The sequence below is a fragment of the Somniosus microcephalus genome, chromosome 14, assembly GCF_052327205.1.
Source record: "Somniosus microcephalus isolate GS21.2 chromosome 14, FLI_Smic_1.0, whole genome shotgun sequence".
NCBI lineage: Eukaryota > Metazoa > Chordata > Chondrichthyes > Squaliformes > Somniosidae > Somniosus > Somniosus microcephalus.
This window is the reverse complement of record NC_141000.1, coordinates 17,379,192-17,397,473: the sequence shown is the minus strand read 5'-3', so window position 1 is coordinate 17,397,473 and position 18,282 is coordinate 17,379,192. Positions and strand designations below refer to the sequence as shown.

The window sequence follows — 18,282 nt, the reverse complement described above, 5'->3', positions numbered from 1 at the left end:
AGTTCAATGTGGGGAAGTGTGAGGTCATTTTTTTATATATCTGAGAAAGACAAATCAGAATACTTTTTAATAGTGAGAGACTTGGGGGGGAACATTGGGTCGCGCTCCTTTTGGGGAGCTAACTTCGCCAGCGCCCCGAAAAAGTTAGCGCCCCCACACCGGAAATTGAATGGTAGCGCCCCAAGCAGAAGGCGGGACGCTACTGGAAGCGCTCCCCCTCCCTCTCGGGGCACTATCATTCAATATCACGCCACTACGTGCAAAAGTGCCACGCGAGTTGGCACGTAGTGCCCCGGCATTACAGGCCTCCCTCCCCTGATTAAAGGGGAGGGGCCTAGCGCAGCGCGCACCGGGGCCCTGCTGGACCACTGGGGAGCGGGGTGCTGGCAAAAGAGCCCGGCACTCAAGAGGAATGCCGGGCTGACCGATCGCGGCCGGCACCCCGCAGGAGGTGAAATGGAGCAGGTGCTGGCAGGCAGCCCAAAAACAAACTGGCTGCCGTTTAACTTGCGCCGCCGCAGCCGCAAACACGACACCGTGACCCTGTCGGATATAGTGTCCAGCGGTAGGTCAGGGGGCGTGAGCGGGGCACTGCACATGGCAATGACGTCATCACCAGAGGCGCAGCGCCACAAGGCTCTACCGGCTACCGCCACCGCTAACCTCCTGCTGAATTTCGCGGGAGGCGTTAGCAATGCCGCGCCCGGGCGCTTTTGCGCCCCCTCGGGAGGCGCAAAGCAACCTAATTTTTCCCCCTAGGAGCTGTAGAGGAGCAAAGGGATTTGGGTGCCCATGTGCACAGATCATTAAAAGCTAGTGCACAGGTACAAAAATAATCAAAAAGTTAATGGAATGTTAGCCTTTATCTCAAGGTTGATGAAATACTAAAGTGAGGTAGTGATGCTTCATTATACGGAGCTTTGGTCAGACCCCATCTGGAGGACTATGTTCAGTTTTGGGTACTGTACCTCAGGAAAGATATACTGACCGTGGAGGTTGGACAGCACAGATTCACCAAATGATACTGGGGATTAAAGGGTTAAATTATGAGGCCAGGTTGCATAAATACTCTTGAGTTTAGAAGGTTGAGAGGTGCTCTTATTGGCTTATTTAAAATAAGGGGATTAAATCGGGTAGGTACAGAGAAACTATTTCCTCTGGTAGAGGAATCCAGACAGAGTCATAATCTTAAATGTAGAGCTAAGCCATTTAGAAATGCAATCAGGCAGCATTTTTCACACAAAGGGTTGTGGAAATGTGGAACTTTCTTCCCCAAAAAGATATAGTTGCTGGGTCAATTGAAATTTTCAAGACTGAGATCGAGAGATTTTTGTCTTTTAAGGGTATCAAGAGATATGGAGCAAAGGTGGGTAAATGTAGTTGAGGTACAGATCAACCATGATCTAGCAGAACAGGCTCGAGGGGTTGAGTGGCCTACTCTTGTTCCAATGCTCTTATGATCATCGCCTTTGGGGCAGGTCTGAATTTCAGCATTGTGTCTAAAGGCATGCAAAATAACATTTACAGAACATAAGAACAAAATTGCTTCCAATTTCCACTCTTCCCTCACCTTCACATGGTCCATCTCCGACTCTTCCCTTCCCTTCCTCGACTTCTCCGTCTCCATCTCTGGGGATAGGTTATTGACAAACATTCACTACAAGCCCACTGACTCCCACAGCGACCTGGACTACAATTCCTCCCACCCCGCCTCCTGTAAGGACTCTATTTCATTCTCCCAGTTTCTCCGTCTCCGCCGCATCTGCTCTGATGATGCCACCTTCCATACCAGTGCTTCCGACATATCTTCCTTTTTCCTCAACCGAGGATTCCCCTCTACTGTGGTTGACACAGCCCTCGACCGTGTCTGTTCTATCTCCCGTACTTCTGCCCTCAACCCTGCCCCTCCCTCCCGGAACCACAATAGAGTTCCCCTCGCCCTCACCTTTCACCCCACCAGCCTCCACATTCAACGGCTCATCCTCCGCCATTTCCGCCACCTCCAGCGTGATCTCACCACCAAACACATCTTCCCCTCACCTCCCCTTTCAGCATTCCGAAGGGACCGCTCCCTCCGCGGCACCCTGGTCCACTCCTCTATCACCCCCAACACCCCTTCCCCTTCACCCGGCACCTTCCCGTGCAAGCGCAGGAGATGCAACACCTGCCCTTATACCTCCCCCCTTCCCACTGTCCGGGGCCCCAAACACTCCTTCCAGGTGAAACAGCGATTTACTTGTACTTCTTGCAATTTAGTATACTGCATTCGCTGCTCACGATGCGGTCTCCTCTACATTGGGGAGACCAAATGCAGATTGGGTGACCTCTGCGGAACACCTCCGTTCAGTCCGTAAGGGGGACCCGAGCTTCCGGTCGCCTGTCACTTTAATTCTCTGCTCCACTCCCACTCGGACCTCACCGTCCTCGGCCTCTTGCATTGTTCCACGGAAGCTCAGCGTAAGCTCGAGGAACAGCACCTCATCTTCCGATTAGGCACTTTACAGCCTTCTGAACTCAACATAGAGTTCAACAATTTCAGATCATAACCTCGGTCCCTATCCGATATATATTTTTTATCCACACCTTTTGTTTGTGTCTTTTCTTCTCTCCCACATGGCAGCTGTCTTTCATTCTGCCAGCGCAATTTACACTTCATCTAGAGCCATCCTTTGTTTCTTAACCTGTCCCATTACCATCTCCTCTCGCCTTGAATATCTCTTAATGTCTCTTAACCTCTCCTGCCTTCTATCCTGTCACAGACCTTCCCTTTTGTTCTTTCATCCCCTCCCCCCTTTCCCAGCCCCTACACTTGCTTAAAAATCTGTTCCATTTCCTGCTTTTTTCCAGTTCTGACGAAAGGTCATCGACCTGAAACGTTAACTGTTTCTCTCTTCACAGATGCTGCCTGACCTGCTGAGCATCTCCCGCATTTTCTGTTTTTATTTCAGATTTCCAGCATCTGCGGTATTTTCTTTTTGTATAAGACCAAAAGATGTGGGAGTTATCACACTCACTTTCAATCCTCTCTGACATAGTTACGGAGGTAGCTTCCAAGGGGGAGGTCATTAGATAGTGATCGGGAGTTGGAACCCTGGCTGAATTTTCCCCTCTCTTTAACTGAAGCTAATTGGCATGCCCGCTGCTACCCTGGGTGAGATCAACTACCTCAACATAGAGTGAAAGCTCATGAGAATTAGTGAGACATTTGTAGATACAACTAGACTGCATGAAATGTTTGGGCTCCTACCCACGTATCCTGATCACTATTTAGTGATCGCTGTTGTGTGTGAAACTACTTGTCTGTAGATAGGATTGGGTTCAGCTATAATACTCCTCATGATCTTATCCAGAAGAACAAAGTAAAGACAATGGGCCAGAAATTCAGTAGGCTTTGAACCCAGTTTTCGCCCAAAGAGGGCTTTTGCGCCACTAGAGGAGCTTGCGCTGATATTCAGCGCTGCGTTAATGGCGGCGGTAGCCGGTAGCGCTGCGCCGACACCGATGACGTCATCGGTGTGCACAGTGCCCCGGTTCCGCCCCGCTACCGGCCCGACCCCCATATTTAGTTGCGGCCGCCTCTTCCGCAGCGGCCGCAAACAACGTTCAGCAACCGGGGCCGTCCTGCAGCCTTATTGGGGCGAGTTAAGGCGGAGGTGCGGCTGGCCGCTTTTTCGGCGGCCACCTACCCGCACCTCCTTCCTCGGCCTCCTCCAGCCCCCACCCCCCCCCCCGCGGCATTGCCGGCTGCTTTCCGGGAGCCCGGCACTTCTCCGTGGTGCCGGGCTCATTTGCCGGCACTAGCGAGTGGCGATCTCGGAGTTGCAGGCACCTCCCCCTTAAGAGAAGGAGGAAGGCCTGCAGTACCGCAGCCTGCCGCTCCGCAGCGGGTGGCGCTGCAGCACCTAGCGCGCCGAAATTCAGTTTCAGCGCCCCAAGCGGGGGCGGCCACACCCTTGAATTGCGGCCGGCTTCGACTTGGGGCGCTGAAACTGAATTTCCGGCGGGCGCACATGGCTCCGCGCGCAGCGGTAACTTTTGGGCGCAAGCCAGCTGGCGGGCCCAAAGTGAATTTCTAGCCCAATAGCTATTAGGTAATATATTGATTAGAATGCTTAGCAGATAGGGGAGGTAATTATATTTTCTGAAACTACCATAGAAACTTCATTGGACTTCTTTTAAAGTCACGTGATCCAACAAAAAAATGCCTCCTAAACACTGTCATCTCAGTCATCAGTTAAAAGCATTTCACATGCAGCTCAGTAACAGTGTGACACTGAGCCATACGGACCAAGAGGATTTTCGCTCCTGGTCCTTGATCTGTGTTAATGTCTGCTTGGTTTCTTGGCAACCAGAACTGGACACAGTAGTCATGGTGTGGGCTGACCACAACACTGTGTGGTTCATCATCCTATTGGGTTTGTTGATTGCTGCTCTGCATTGGTCGGACACGTTGAGCGTTGAGTCTACTAAAGCTCTTAGGCCTCTCTCAATTTCATCCTTAGCTATTTTAACACCACTCATGGAGTACATGTGTTATACTTTTTGTTTCTTTCAGTATTAAATTTCATCTGGCATTGCTCTACTCACATATTTTGCCCAATTAATTCAGCAATTGTTGAGCTGACTTCAATTCCACTTACCCTTCTAATGTGGTATCATCTGCAAATTTAAGTTGTGCATTACTTTATGAGTTTTATAAGTTGGCAAGTATCTGAACATCAGCATATGCACTCCAAGTGCGTACACACACACACAAGGGATCAGCTTGCTCTATTGCCTTGTACTGTACAATATATTCTTTTGATTACATCTGTAACCAGTACGGTTATAGGCCATTTGCTTTGACATTTGAACAACATATGAAGAAAGCATCAAACAGACACAATCAATGTGTACTGATAATCAAGAAGATAGGAGGTGAAATACTGGGAAAGAGAAGCCCAATGCAAAAAGAAATGCTTTAAAAACGACATCAAAAAAGATAGACCAGTAAAGCTTTCAATGCTTGTTCTGCATGTGTACCTAGAGAGAAAATGTGATTAAAACTTTGATGATGCCGTGTAAGAGGAGCCAGCAGCCAGCAGATAGCCTTTGCAGCTCACTTTTACGAATGTATAATCCGGATAAACCACCAAGAGCTAAACTGAACCACGCAAACAAATTTAGGATAAGAAAACAGAACCTTAATTGTAGGGAGCATTGCAAAGGTTAACTGCAGCCATTTAAGTCTCTTGGTGCATATCAGCCACTTCAAAACCCATTAAACAGATTTTACTGAAATCAGTCATTAGCTGGGGAACCGAGAGACCCGACAAAGTTAAAGGCTTTCAGCCACCACCCTGTCCTTTATTTTCATCATTCACAAATAGCTCGAACATGATCTGTCACAGTAACTTCTGTGCTTCCAATATACTTGAACCGGGAATTTCCTTGGTACTGCTCCCGCTCAGCCGGCTGGAAGTGGGCCATTCTGACCAATGCATTAGTCACCTGTTTGATACATGTGTGGACAGCATGTTGACTGATGAATCAAGTGATCCCTATGCTAGTCTAGAGAGAGGCAAGAAATGTTGAGGGCAGTGTTGGCCTTGACTATCAAGGTCCGTGGCATTCCCATGTTGCAGGTTAGCTGCGGGTGTCCTTGTAGCATATGGCACTGCCCACGTGATAGAAGCGGAAAGATGGTCTTTCACGTTTATCTTGGCATCCTATTTGAACCCGAGATGAGCTTTCAACCCTATATCCGCTCCATCACCAAGACCACCTACTTCCACCTCCGGAACATCGCCCGTCTCCGCCCCGTCCCAGGTCATCCGCTGCTGAAACCCTCATCCACGCCTTTGTTACTTCTAAACTTCACTATTCCGATGCTCTCCAGGCCGGCCTTCCATCTTCCACCCTCATAAACTCGAGCTCATCCAAAACTCTGCTGCCTGTATCCTAACTCACACCAAGTCCCATTCACCTATCACCCCTGTGCTCGCTGACATACCCTGGCTCCCAGTCCGGCAAGGCCTTGATTTTAAAATTTCCATCCTTGTTTTCTAATCCCTCCATGGTCTGCTTTCGATAAGGTCCCGCATAAGAGATTACCGTGTAAAGTTAAGGCACATGGGATTGGGGGCAAAGTACTGACTTGGATAGAGAACTGGTTGGCAGATAGAAAGCAAAGAGTTGGAATAAACGGGTCTTTTTCCGAGTGGCAGGCAGTGACTAGTGGGGTACCACAGGGATCGGTCCTTGGACCCCAGCTATTCACAATATATATTAATGATCTAGACAAGGGAACTAGATGTAATATCTCCAAATTTGCAGACGACACAAAGTTGGGTGGGCGTGTGTGCTGTGAGGAGGATGCTGAGAAACTGCAGGATGATTTGGACAGGTTGGGTGATTGGGCAGAAGCATGGCGGATGCAATATAACGTGGATAAATGTGAGGTTATCCACTTTGGTAGCAAAAACAGGAAGGCAGATTATTATCTGAATGGCAATAGATTGGGAGAAGGGGAAGTGTAACGAGACCTGGGTGTCCTTGTGCACCAGTCGCTGAAGGTAAGCATGCAGGTGCAGCAGGCGGTTAAGAAGGCAAATGGTATGTTGGCCTTCGTAGCAAGAGGGTTTGAGTACAGGAACAAGGATGTCTTGCTGCAGTTGTACAGGGCCTTGGTGAGACCACATCTTGAGTATTGTGTGCAGTTTTGGTCGCCTCATCTGAGGAAGGATGTTCTTGCCGTGGAAGGAGTTCAGCGAAGATTCACCAGGCTGATACCTGGGATGGCTCCAGGATGGTGTGTTGCCTCCCTGGTGCAAGGGTCAAGGATGTCTCGGAGCGGCTGCAGAACATTTTGGATGGGGAGGGCGAACAGCCAGTTGTCGTGGTGCACATAGGCACCAACGATATAGGTAAAAAACGGGATGAGGTCCTAAAAGCAGAATATAGGGAGTTAGGAGGTAAATTAAAAAATAGGACCTCAAAGGTAGTAATCTCAGGATTGCTACCAGTGCCACGTGCTAGTCAGAGTAGAAATAGGAGGATATTTCAAATGAATATGTGGCTAGAGGAATGGTGCAAGGAGGAGGAATTCAAATTCCTTGGACATTGGAACCGGTTCTGGGAGAGGTGGGACCCGTACAAACGGGATGGTTTGCACCTGGGCAGGACCGGGACCGATGTCCTAGGGGGAGTTTTTGCTAGTGCTGTGGGGGAGGGTTTAAACTAAAGTGGCAGGGGGTTGGGAACCTGAGCAGGGAGACAGTGGAAAGGGAAACAAGGAAAAAAGCAAAAGACATGAAGGAGAAAAACAAAATTAGAAGGCAAAGAACTCAACGGTTTAAATCAAACATGGTCACAGTAAATAATAATTCATATAGGTCTGAGAGCATTAAAAAAACAAGCCTGAAGGCTTTGTGTCTTAATGCAAGGAGCATTCGAAACAAGGTGGATGAATTAGCTGCGCAAATAGAGGTAAATGAATATGATTTGATTGAGATTACAGAAACATGGCTCCAGGGTGGCCAAGGCTGGGAACTCAACATCCAGGGGTATTCAATATTTAGGAAGGATAGGCAAAAAAGAAAGGGAGGTGGGGTAGCATTGCTGGTTAAAGAGGGGATTAACACAATTGAAAGGAAGGATATTAACTCTGATGATGCGGAATCTGTATGGGTAGAACTGAGAAATATCAAGGGACAGAAACTGTTAGTGGGAGTGGTAGATAGACCTCCAAACAGTAATACGGAGGTTGGGGATGGCATTAAAAGGGAAATTAGAGAAGCATGTAGTAAGGGCACAGCAGTCATCATGGGTGACTTTAATTTACATATAGATTGGGCTAACCAAATTAGTAAAAATACTGTGGAGGAGGAATTCCTAGAATGTTTACAGGATGGTTTTCTGGAACAATATGTCGAGGAACCAACCAGAGATCGGGCCATCTTAGACTGGGTATTATGTAATGAGAGAGGATTAATTAGCAATCTTGTTGTACGAGACCCTTGGGTCAGAGCGATCATAATATGATAGAATTCTTCATTAGGATGGAGAGTGAAGTAGTTGACTCGGAGACTAGGGTCCTGAATTTAAATAAAGGAAACTACGATGGTATGAGGCGTGAATTGGGTAGGATTGATTGGGGAATATCACTCAAAGGGTTGACGGTGGATAGGCAATGGCAAACATTCAAAGACCGCATGGATGAACTACAGAAATTGTTCATCCCAGTTTGGGATAAGAATAAAACAAAAAGGGTGACTCAACCGTGGCTAACAAGGGAAATTAGGGATAGCATAAGAATTAAGGAGAGGGCATATAAATTGGCCAGAAAAAGCGGTAACCCTGAGGATTGGGAGCAGTTCAGGATTCAACAAAGGAGGACAAAGGGATTCATTAAGAAGGGGAAAATAGAATCTGAAAGTAAGCTTGCAGGGAACATAAAAACTGACTGTAAGAGCTTTTATAGATATGTGAAGAGAAAAAGATTAGTGAAATCAAGTGTAGGTCCCTTGCAGTCAGAAGCAGGGGAATTTATAATGGGGAACAAAGAAATGGTTGACCAATGAAATGCATATTTAGTTCTGTCTTCACAAAGGAGGACACAAATAACCTCCCAGAGATGTTGGAAAACATAGGGTCTGATGAGAGGGAGGAACTGAAAGAAATCAGTATTTGTAGGGAAATAGTGTTAGGGAAATTGACGGGATTGAAGGCCGATAAATCCCCAGGGCCTGATAATCTACATCCTAGGGTATTTAAGGAGGTGGCCCTAGAAATAGTAGATGCATTGCTGATCATCTTCCAAAATTTGCTGGAATCTGGAACTGTACCCATGGATTGGAGGGTAGCTAATGTTACCCCACTATTCAAAAAGGGTGGTAGAGAGAAAGTGGGGAATTACAGACCGGTAAGCCTGACATCGGTAGTGGGGAAAATGCTAGAGTGCATTATAAAGGATGTAATAGCTGAGCACTTGGAAAACAGTGACAGGATCGGACAAAGTCAACATGGATTTACTGGGAAAATAGATAAGGGAGAACCAGTAGATGTGGTGTATTTGGACTTTCAAAAGGCTTTCGATAAGGTCCTGCATAAGAGATTAGCGTGTAAAGTTAAGGCACATGGGACTGGGGGCAAGGTATTGACTTGGATAGAGAACTGGTTGGCGGACAGAAAGCAGAGAGTAGGAATTAACGGGTCTTTTTCCGAGTGGCAGGCAGTCACTAGTGGGGTACCGCAGGGATCGGTCCTTGGACCCCAGCTATTCACAATATACATTAATGATCTAGATAAGGGAACTAGATGTAATATCTCCAAGTTTGCAGACGACACAAAGCTGGGTGGGCGTGTGTGCTGCGAGGAGGATACCGAGAAACTCCAGGATGATTTGGACAGGTTGGGTGATTGGGCAGAAGCATGGCAGATGCAATATAACGTGGATAAATGCGAGGTTATCCACTTTGGTGTCAAAAACAGAAAGGCGGACTATTATCTGAATGGCAATAAATTGGGAGAAGGGGAAGTGCAACGAGACCTGGGTGTCCTTGTGCACCAGTCGCTGAAGGTAAGCATGCAGGTGCAGCAGGCGGTGAAGAAGGCAAATGGTGTGTTGGCCTTCATAGCGAAAGGGTTTGAATACAGGAGTAAGGATGTCCTGCTGCAGTTGTACAGGGCCTTGGTGAGACCACACCTTGAGTACTGTGTGCAGTTTTGGTCACCTTATCTGAGGAAGGATGTTCTTGCCATGGAAGGAGTTCAGCGAAGATTCACAAGGCTGATCCCTGGGATGGCAGGAATGACGTATGAGGAGAGATTGGGTCGATTGGGCTTTTACTCGCTGTAGTTTAGAAGAATGAGAGGGGATCTCATCGAAACTTATAAAATTCTGACAGGTCTGGACAAACTAGATGCAGGTAGAATGTTCCCGATGGTCGGAGAGTAAAGAACCAGGGGTCATAGTCTAAGGATAAGGGGTAAGCCATTTAGGACAGGGATGAGGAAGAATTTCTTCACCCAGAGAGTGGTGAACCTGTGGAATCCTCTACCACAGAAGGCGGTTGAGGCCAAGGCCTAGAAATTGGGTTTTGGCTTAGCCAGGGCTTTAGCGCCGGAAATTAGTGCCGGCGCTAAGTCCCCTGCGCGCGCCAAAAATTCAGTGGCGCCGCGCCCAAACGGCTGCCGGCGCTACTGAAGGGTCTTAGCGCCTGGAAAAGGGCGCTAACTGCCGTTTCGCGACGCAATTCCGGCGCTGCGGCACCCGATGCGGTGCGGCAGGCTGGGGAAGTGCAGGCCTCCTCCTTCCGTTAAGGAGGAGCTGCCTGCACCCGGCCGTGGCCCGCGCAAATCTGCTTAAAAATGAGCCCGGCACCTCGGACAAGTGCCGGGCTTGCATCTGTTCCGGGGGGGGGGGGGGAAGAGAAGTCCGGGGAGGGAGCTGCGGGCAGGCGGCCGGCGGGAAAGCGGCCGGCCGCCGCGGGGCCTTTAATGCGCCGGCGCTAACTGCAGTAAGGCACCTCTGACAAAACGCTGGTTGCGGCTGCCACAGGCGAGGCGGCCGCAACTCAATTTCGGAGTTCGGGCGGGTTACCACGGCAACCGGGACGCTGCGCACACCGATGACTTCATCGGTGCCGGCGCAGCGCTACTGGAGCAACGCCGATTTAGGGCCCCAGGGAATTTCACTACTGGCCATAACTCCGGCGCAAGGCCCTCTAGCGCCTCAAATGAGGCGCTAAGGCTACTGAATTTTCAGCCGCAAGTCTTTAAATATATTCAAGAAGGAGTTAGATATATTTCTTAGAGCTAAAGGTATCAAGTGATATGGGGAGAAGGCAGGTACGGGGTACTGAGTTTGGATGATCAGCCATGATCACATTGAATGGCGGAGCAGGCTCGAGGGGCCGAATGGCCTACTCCTGCTCCTATCTTCTATGTTTCTATGACGTATGAGGAGAGATTGGATCGATTGGGCTTGTACTCGCTGGAGTTTAGAAGAATGAGAGGGGATCTCATTGAAACTTATAAAATTCTGACAGGACTGGACAGACTAGATGCAGGAAGAATGTTCCCGATGGTCAGGGAGTCCAGAACCAGGGGTCACAGTCTAAGGATAAGGGGTAAGCCATTTAAGACAGAAATGAGGAGGAATTTCTTCACCCAGAGAGTGGTGAACCTGTGGAATTCTCTACCACAGAAGGCAGTAGAGGCCAATTCATTAAATATATTCAAGAAGGAGTTAGATATATTTCTTAAGGCTAAAGGGATCAAGGGATATGGGGAGAAGGCAGGGACAGGGTACTGAATTTGGATGATCAGCCATGATCTCATTGAATGGTGGAGCAGGCTCGAGGGGCCGAATGGCCTACTCCTGCTCCTATCTTCTATGTTTCTATGTTTCTATCTCTGTAACCTACTCCAGCCCTACAACCCTGTGAGATCTGTGCGCTCCTCCAATTCTGGCCTCTTGCTACCCCGATTTTCATCGCTCAACCGTTGGTGGCCGTGCCTTCGGTTGCTGAGGCCCCAAGCTCTGGAATTCCCTCCCTAAAGCTCTCCGCCTCTCTACCTCTATTTCCTCCTTTAAGTTGATCCTTAAAACCTACCTCTTTGACCATCACCTGTCCTAATATCTCCTTATGTGGCTCGGTGTCAAATTTGTTTGATAATCGCACCTGTGAAACACCTTGAGACATTTTACTACATTAAAGGTGCTAAATGCAAGCTGTTGTTGATGTTCTTTTAATTTTTCTTCTTTTTCTTCGGCATCCATCCTTTCTAAAGCTGCTTTTAATTCCTAATCAATAATACAACTTGTACACCCTTGGCCCGTCTTTGCATCAGCCATGCTTCCAAGATATCAATACTATCCATATTCTCACTGGTTGCATATACCTCTAACTCCACCAATTTGTAGCTTATACTCCTCGACCTGTCTAAAAACATATTCCCTTATCCCTCAAAACATTCCTTCTCTTATTTGATCTTTCTGCTAGGGATGTAACTGATTTCCTTTACTTATGCTTTGTTTACCTGTTCCTCCTGATGTACTAGTATAAATCTTCCCCCACTGTCCTATTTAGCCCACCAATTTTTGCCATATTAAGTTAAGTAACATACATTTTGTCTGAAAATAAATTAATGCGTATGCTGCTCAATCTTCTGCTGGAGTCATTTGGTCTCCACTGAAAACATTAAGCTCAGTGTTCATCTGAAGTGTGACGTGCACAATTGGATGTTGAATTCTGTGCAATTGCTGTTCAATGTATATCCAAAGAAAATATGGACACATATATTTGTTAGCTTCCAAAAATATCTTCCACCCAACAGGAACCCAATATTTTGGATCGCCTTTCTTCCAAAGTCACTCCAGCAACATCAGTTATGGGAAGGGGGTCCTGTAAGCCAAGCCAGCTCCATTTGTTTCAGTGGGAACTGGCACTTGGGACTGGGCTGCGAACCGATCCGGAGTGGCCTCGGAACCCTTCTGGAGCAGTCCAGAAGCCGATCTGGATCAGTCTAGGAACCGACCTGCAGTAGCACGGGAGCTGATGGACAGAAAATTGGAAGTAGGGGTGCAGAGTTTCCAATAGGCACTCCCACTGGGAAAAGCTCTACACCCAGAGGCTGATGGTGAAAATCTAGACCAATGTTTTGTCTGATTTATTTTACTTCTGCATAAAGTTAAGCCTTGCCATAAATTTGACATGTAGCCTTAGCCTGAACTATGTCTGTCAGCATACAGAATATTCAAGAGTGTACCGTGGACAAACCATACTATTTATAGTAATAACAACAGAAAAAGCTGGAAAAACTCAGCAGGCCAGGCAACATCCGTGGAGAGAGAAACAGAGTTAACATTTCAGGTCGAAACCCTTCGTCAGAACAGGGAAAAAAGCAGGAAATGAAACAGATGAAAAAGCAAGTTGGGGGCTGGGAAATGGGGGAGGGGATGAAAGAACAAAAGGGAAGGTTTGTGAGAAGTAAAGAGACATTAAGAGATATTCAAGGCGAGACTAGATGGTGATAGGACAGATTAAGAAACAAAAGCTGGCTCTAGATGAAGTGTGAAATGCGCTAGCAGAATGAATTCTGAATACTGTTTATAGTGATCATCCCAACAGTGCAGGGGTGGATTGTTAACCATCAGGCACGCCAGTCCTTGCCTTTTACAAGGAACACAAATAAAGTGTTGGGATAGAGTCCAAATTGTATCAATGGTGCTAGAAGGAAAAAATGATCTGATGGCTTCAGGGGCCAGGAATTGCAATATTTGTCTATCAGTCACTAGCAGTTAAATATGATGGTGTTAATACCCAGGTTTCTGACAAAACACTTCCTTGCTTCTGTCTTTCGCCTTCCCCGCATATGATTACTCTAACCTGGTGTCCCAATCCACTCTTCTTGAATCTGAAATGCTAACTGCCAGGTAGCACAGAACAGGGCAAAGCCCTGGTCCAAATATCAGTAGCTTTCTCCCTTATTCTCATTGATGCTTCTTGGTTGAAAACATTTCCGCTGCTGGCCTGTTACATAAACACTGTTGCACCGCACAGCATTGAAAGGTGTCAGCCTTGGCTCTGTGATAACACTGAGTCAGAAGGTTATGGGTTCAAGCCATGAGTGCATAATCTCAGCTGACCTCTAGTGCAGTACTGAGGTAGTTTCATAATGTCATCTTTCAGTTCAGATTTAAAACTCATCTGCCTTCTCGCATGGAGATGAAAGATTCCATGGCAATATTTGAAGAAGAGGAGGGGAGTCCTCCCTGGTGTCCTGGCCAACATTTAACCAGCCATCAACAGCACCAAAACAGATTAAATGGTCACTTATCTCATTGGTGTTTGTGGGACCTTGCTGCTGCACAAATTGGGCATCATGTTTTCCTACATTATAATAGTAACTACACTTCAAAAGTACTTTATTAGCTGTGAAGCACTTTGGGGGGTCCTGAGGTTGTGAAAGGTGCTGTATAAATGCAAGTTCTTTCTTTTCTTAAAATAATGCATTCAGCACCTCAAGGACAATTCGCTTTGAGGCTAATCAATGTGGTTTTTTTGGTCACCTGTCCTACTTCACAAATTCTGATGGGCATGTGGTGAGCAAAAGGGATCTGAGGTTTAAGTCATCCTGCTGTGAGGCTGGAGGTCTGTTTGGAGGAGGTGGCGGAGTTCTGTGACCACCTCCTTGGTGATGCGGAGCCATCTAATACACGGCTCCTCGCTTAATTGGAGGTAGGAGAAGTACTCTCGGAATGCCCTCGGAGGGTAAGGCCTCCTGTTGAGAGCCCTGATGGCCCTCCTCCTCCCTCTGACCACATGTTCCTGTCATTCTCGCTGCCTCCGCTCCCTCCACCATAGATCCTGGAGGGTCAGGTTGACTGCCAGTACAGCCCCCATTAATGTAACCAAGTGTAGCACTTTGATATTTTTAAAGCATAAATGTGACTACTCTTTAGTTACCACAACACTCCTGATACAAAAGAACCTTTAAATTACTGAATTAAACTGTTGCACAATGTCAAACTGACAAGCACTGAAACTCCACTAACCCGACAGCTGCGACTCATTACTCATGATCCTTTTAAATAACATCCCTGGAGCCTGCTTGACACTCACTGATGTCACGCTCACTGATGTCATGCTCTGCCTGGCGTTGATGTCTCCGGCGGTACCTCGTACCGCTGGTGCAACAGGGGCACTGGATTTTCCTTGAGTTGTTGGATTCATCTCGCTCCGGCGGTACTACATCAACGCCCCGAACGGGAGGCGCTAACCAACTGAACTCCCCCCCCCCCCCCCCCCCCCCCACTGTTGTTGGAAAGACAAACCTGGCAGCCAATTTGAGCACAGCAAAGTCCCGCCAACGACAAATGAATGAATGAGCAGACACTCTGTTTTTGGTGATAGCAAAATACTGCGGATGTTGGAAATCCGAAATAACAACAGAAAATGCTGGAAAAACTCAGCAGCCCAGGCAACATCCGTGGAGACAGCTGCCATGTGCGAGAGAAAAAATCTTCCGATTAGGCACTTTACAGCCTTCCGGACTCAGTATCGAGTTCAACAATTTCAGATCATAACCTCGGCCCCTATTACATTTTTATATATATTTTTTATCCACACCTTTGTTTTCTGCCCTTCCCCCTTTTTCTCTCTCCCACATGGCAGCTGTCTCCCATTCTGCCAGCGCATTTCACACCTAATCTAGAGCCGTCTTTTGTCTCCACTAGTCCTATCACCATCTCGTCTGGTTTTGAATACCTCTTAATGTCTCTTCACTTCTCTTTTGTTCTCTTCCAGCCTCCAAACTGGCCTTTTAATTTGTTTCATTTCCTGTGCTTCTTCAGTCTTGACAAAGGGTTTCGACCTGAAACGTTGACTCTATTTCTCTCTCCACGGATGTTGCCTGGCCTGCTGAGTTTTTCCAGCATTTTCTGTTGTTATTTCTGTTTTTGGTGATGTTGGTTGAGGGAGAAATGTTGCCAGGACACTTGGAGAACTCCCTCCTTTTCTTCAAATAGCGCCATGGCATGTTTTAGCTGTTACAACATCCCATTCAAAAGACGCAGCTCTCAGTGTTGCAGTGAGGTGAGCCTGGATAGGTGCTAGAGTTTGTAGTGGGACTTGAACCCACAACCTTCTTGTGCAGAGGCGTGAATGGTATAAAACCGCGCAGACCCCCTAGAATCGGGACAATCTGGCTTGCTTCACTATTTTATACTGCGGCTTCGGACATTGTCCTGATGGTTATTTCAGTAAAAGGTTATTAATAACAAACACTTGTTTTTTTAAAGTTATGCACTGGCTCTTATTGTGTTTTTTTTTCAGTGAACGGGTTAATAACTTTAAAAATTACCATTTTTCCCACTGACCTGCATTGTAAAAGGAGTCGAGGACCGGGGTCTCCCCGAAGTCGAGCTTGCCGAACGGGATGGTGAGCAGATCGGCGTCCTGGCTGCGGCAGGCTCGCATCAGGCACTGCAGCGCTCCCCACTCGGTGCTGTGCGGCTTGGCCGTCTCGTTGAGCACACAGACCGCCCGCAGGGACCGCGGCCGGGGCACGGCCGACAGCACCGAGCACTCCTCCCAGCCACTGCCGGCCGCCGCCGCCTGCCGCTGGCCGGGCTGCCAGCCGGATCCCCGCCGGCTGCCAGCCTGATCCCCGCCGGCTGTCCCCTGGCCCGTCTCAGCACAGAGGGTCCGGGACGAGTAGTTCTTGTTCATTCTTGCACGGGAGCCAAAGAACCGACTCTCCGGCCGGCGCCTGTCACTGTGGGTTTGCAAGACGGATCAGTACTTGCCGGGTTAAGTCGGACACACAGAGCGACCTCTTGCTTATCTGGGTCATCCCGTCCCTGCTCTCACTCACAATGTTGTGTGTCGCTGCCGATCTGCGCAGAGGTCTGTTACAGAACAAGATGCATTTCCATGTATGTTGGCTCAGCTTGTCAGTGCCCTGGAAATACAGAGTGCAGCACCCCCTGGCACCAGGGTGATCACCATCCGAACACTCTGTTACATCGAATTTACAGCACAGAAACAGGCCATTCGGCCCAACTGGTCTCTGTTTACAGGGAGAGTGTAGCGAAGATTCACCAGACTGATACCTGGGATGGCAGGAATGACGTATGAGGAGAGATTGGGTCGATTAGGCTTATACTCGCTGGAGTTTAGAAGAAAGAGGGGATCTCACACAGAATCACAGAAACCCCACAGTGCAGATAGAGGCTATTTCGGCCCATCGAGCCTGCACCGACACATATCCCACCCGATCCCCGTAACCACTACACCAACACATATCCCACACTATCCCCATAACCCCACGTATTTAATCCCCCTAACACTAAGGGTCAATTTATCATAGCCAATCATCCTAACCCGCACATCTTTGGACTGTGGGAGGAAACCGGAGCACCCGGAGGAAACCCACGCAAACACGGGGAGGATGTGCAAACTCCACACAGGAAGGATGTTCCTGATGGCGGGGGAGCCCACAACCAGGGGTCACAGTCTAAGGATAAGGGGTAAGCCATTTAGGACAGAGATGAGGAGGAATTTCTTCACCCAGAGAGTGGTGAACCTGTGGAATTCTCTACCACAGAAGGCAGTGGAGGCCAATTCATTAAATATATTCAAGAAGGAGTTAGATATATTTCTTAAGGCTAAAGGGATCAAGGGATATGGGGAGAAGGCAGGGACAGGGTACTGAATTTGGATGATCCGCCATGATCGCATTGAATGGCGGAGCAGGCTCGAGGGGCCGAATGGCCCACTCCTGCTCCTATCTTCTATGTTTCTATGTTAAAAGCAAAATACTGCCTGGAAGTCAGAAATAAAAACAGAAAATGCTGGAAATACTCAGCAGGTCAGGCAGCATCTGTGGAGAGAGAAGCAGATTTAATGGCTGTACTTTTGTTTACCTGGGCGGGTCGTGTGCTGGCGGTCGGCATGGCGAGTCGGGATCCCGTTCCTCATTCCACGCCACTCCTCAGAGCGACTTTCCCTAAATGGGGCCGATTAAGGCAGCCCTGCGCGTTACTCAGCTCTATTAAATGGTGCGGATTTGATGATGTCAACGATGACACATTCTCAGCCTTGGCCACATTGCATTTGAAGGTTCATCTAGGAGTGTGGAGGCACTGTACTAGAGCTTTTGGTTCTTTCTAAGCCTTGAAAACATGACTGCACAGAGGCAGAGGGCTGCACCCAGGTCCTCAGGTGACTCCCTCCATATGCTTGTGGAGGGAGTCCGAGCACGCAGGGAGGTCCTCTTCCCCTCTGATGGGCGCAAGAGACCTTCCCAGGAGACCAAACGAGCCTGGCTGGAGACAGGAAAGGAGGTCAACAGCAGGGACGTTGTGAGGAGAACCTGGGTGCAGTGCCGGAAATGCTTCAATTATCTCATTAGATCAGGAAAGGTGAGTGCAAGACCACACTCAACTTCATCCTGCTGTGCCTCTCATCACATCCCCATCACTCTGCCTTCCCAACCCTGCTCCTGCACATCCTTACTCACACCAACATACCTTGCACCTCCACCCATCCCTCTCTCTCTATCTACATTATCACATCCCCATCTGACTAACCACCCCTCACACTCACCCTCATCCTAATGCAATCAAACCAACTAACACCACACAAGGAGGCCATTTGACATTGGCCCCCCACTCCATCATGGTCACCCTCTAGAGATGTAACCCATCCATTCCTTAGACTCACTCCATCACTCTCACTCAAACTTCTCTTTTTTACCCTCCTTGCAGGAGAAGAGAGCCCTCAACAACAGGGA

General features: G+C 48.2%; 1 protein-coding gene across 3 annotated transcripts in view; it reads right to left on the bottom strand.

Annotated features, from left to right (window-relative positions):
• Nucleotides 1-16,544, bottom strand: part of map3k15 (mitogen-activated protein kinase kinase kinase 15) — a 272,382-nt gene extending 255,838 nt beyond the window's left edge. For 2 of the 3 annotated variants that reach the window (XM_086006302.1, XM_086006304.1), the window contains exon 1: nt 15,866-16,543. In XM_086006302.1, coding sequence (XP_085862428.1) covers nt 15,866-16,217 — 352 coding nt within the window. In that variant the 5' untranslated portion in view covers nt 16,218-16,543. Of the gene's footprint in view, nt 1-15,865 lie in introns of all 3 variants that reach the window. The other variant, XM_086006303.1, reaches the window with a different exon arrangement.
• Between the last annotated feature and the right edge of the window lie 1,738 nt (nt 16,545-18,282).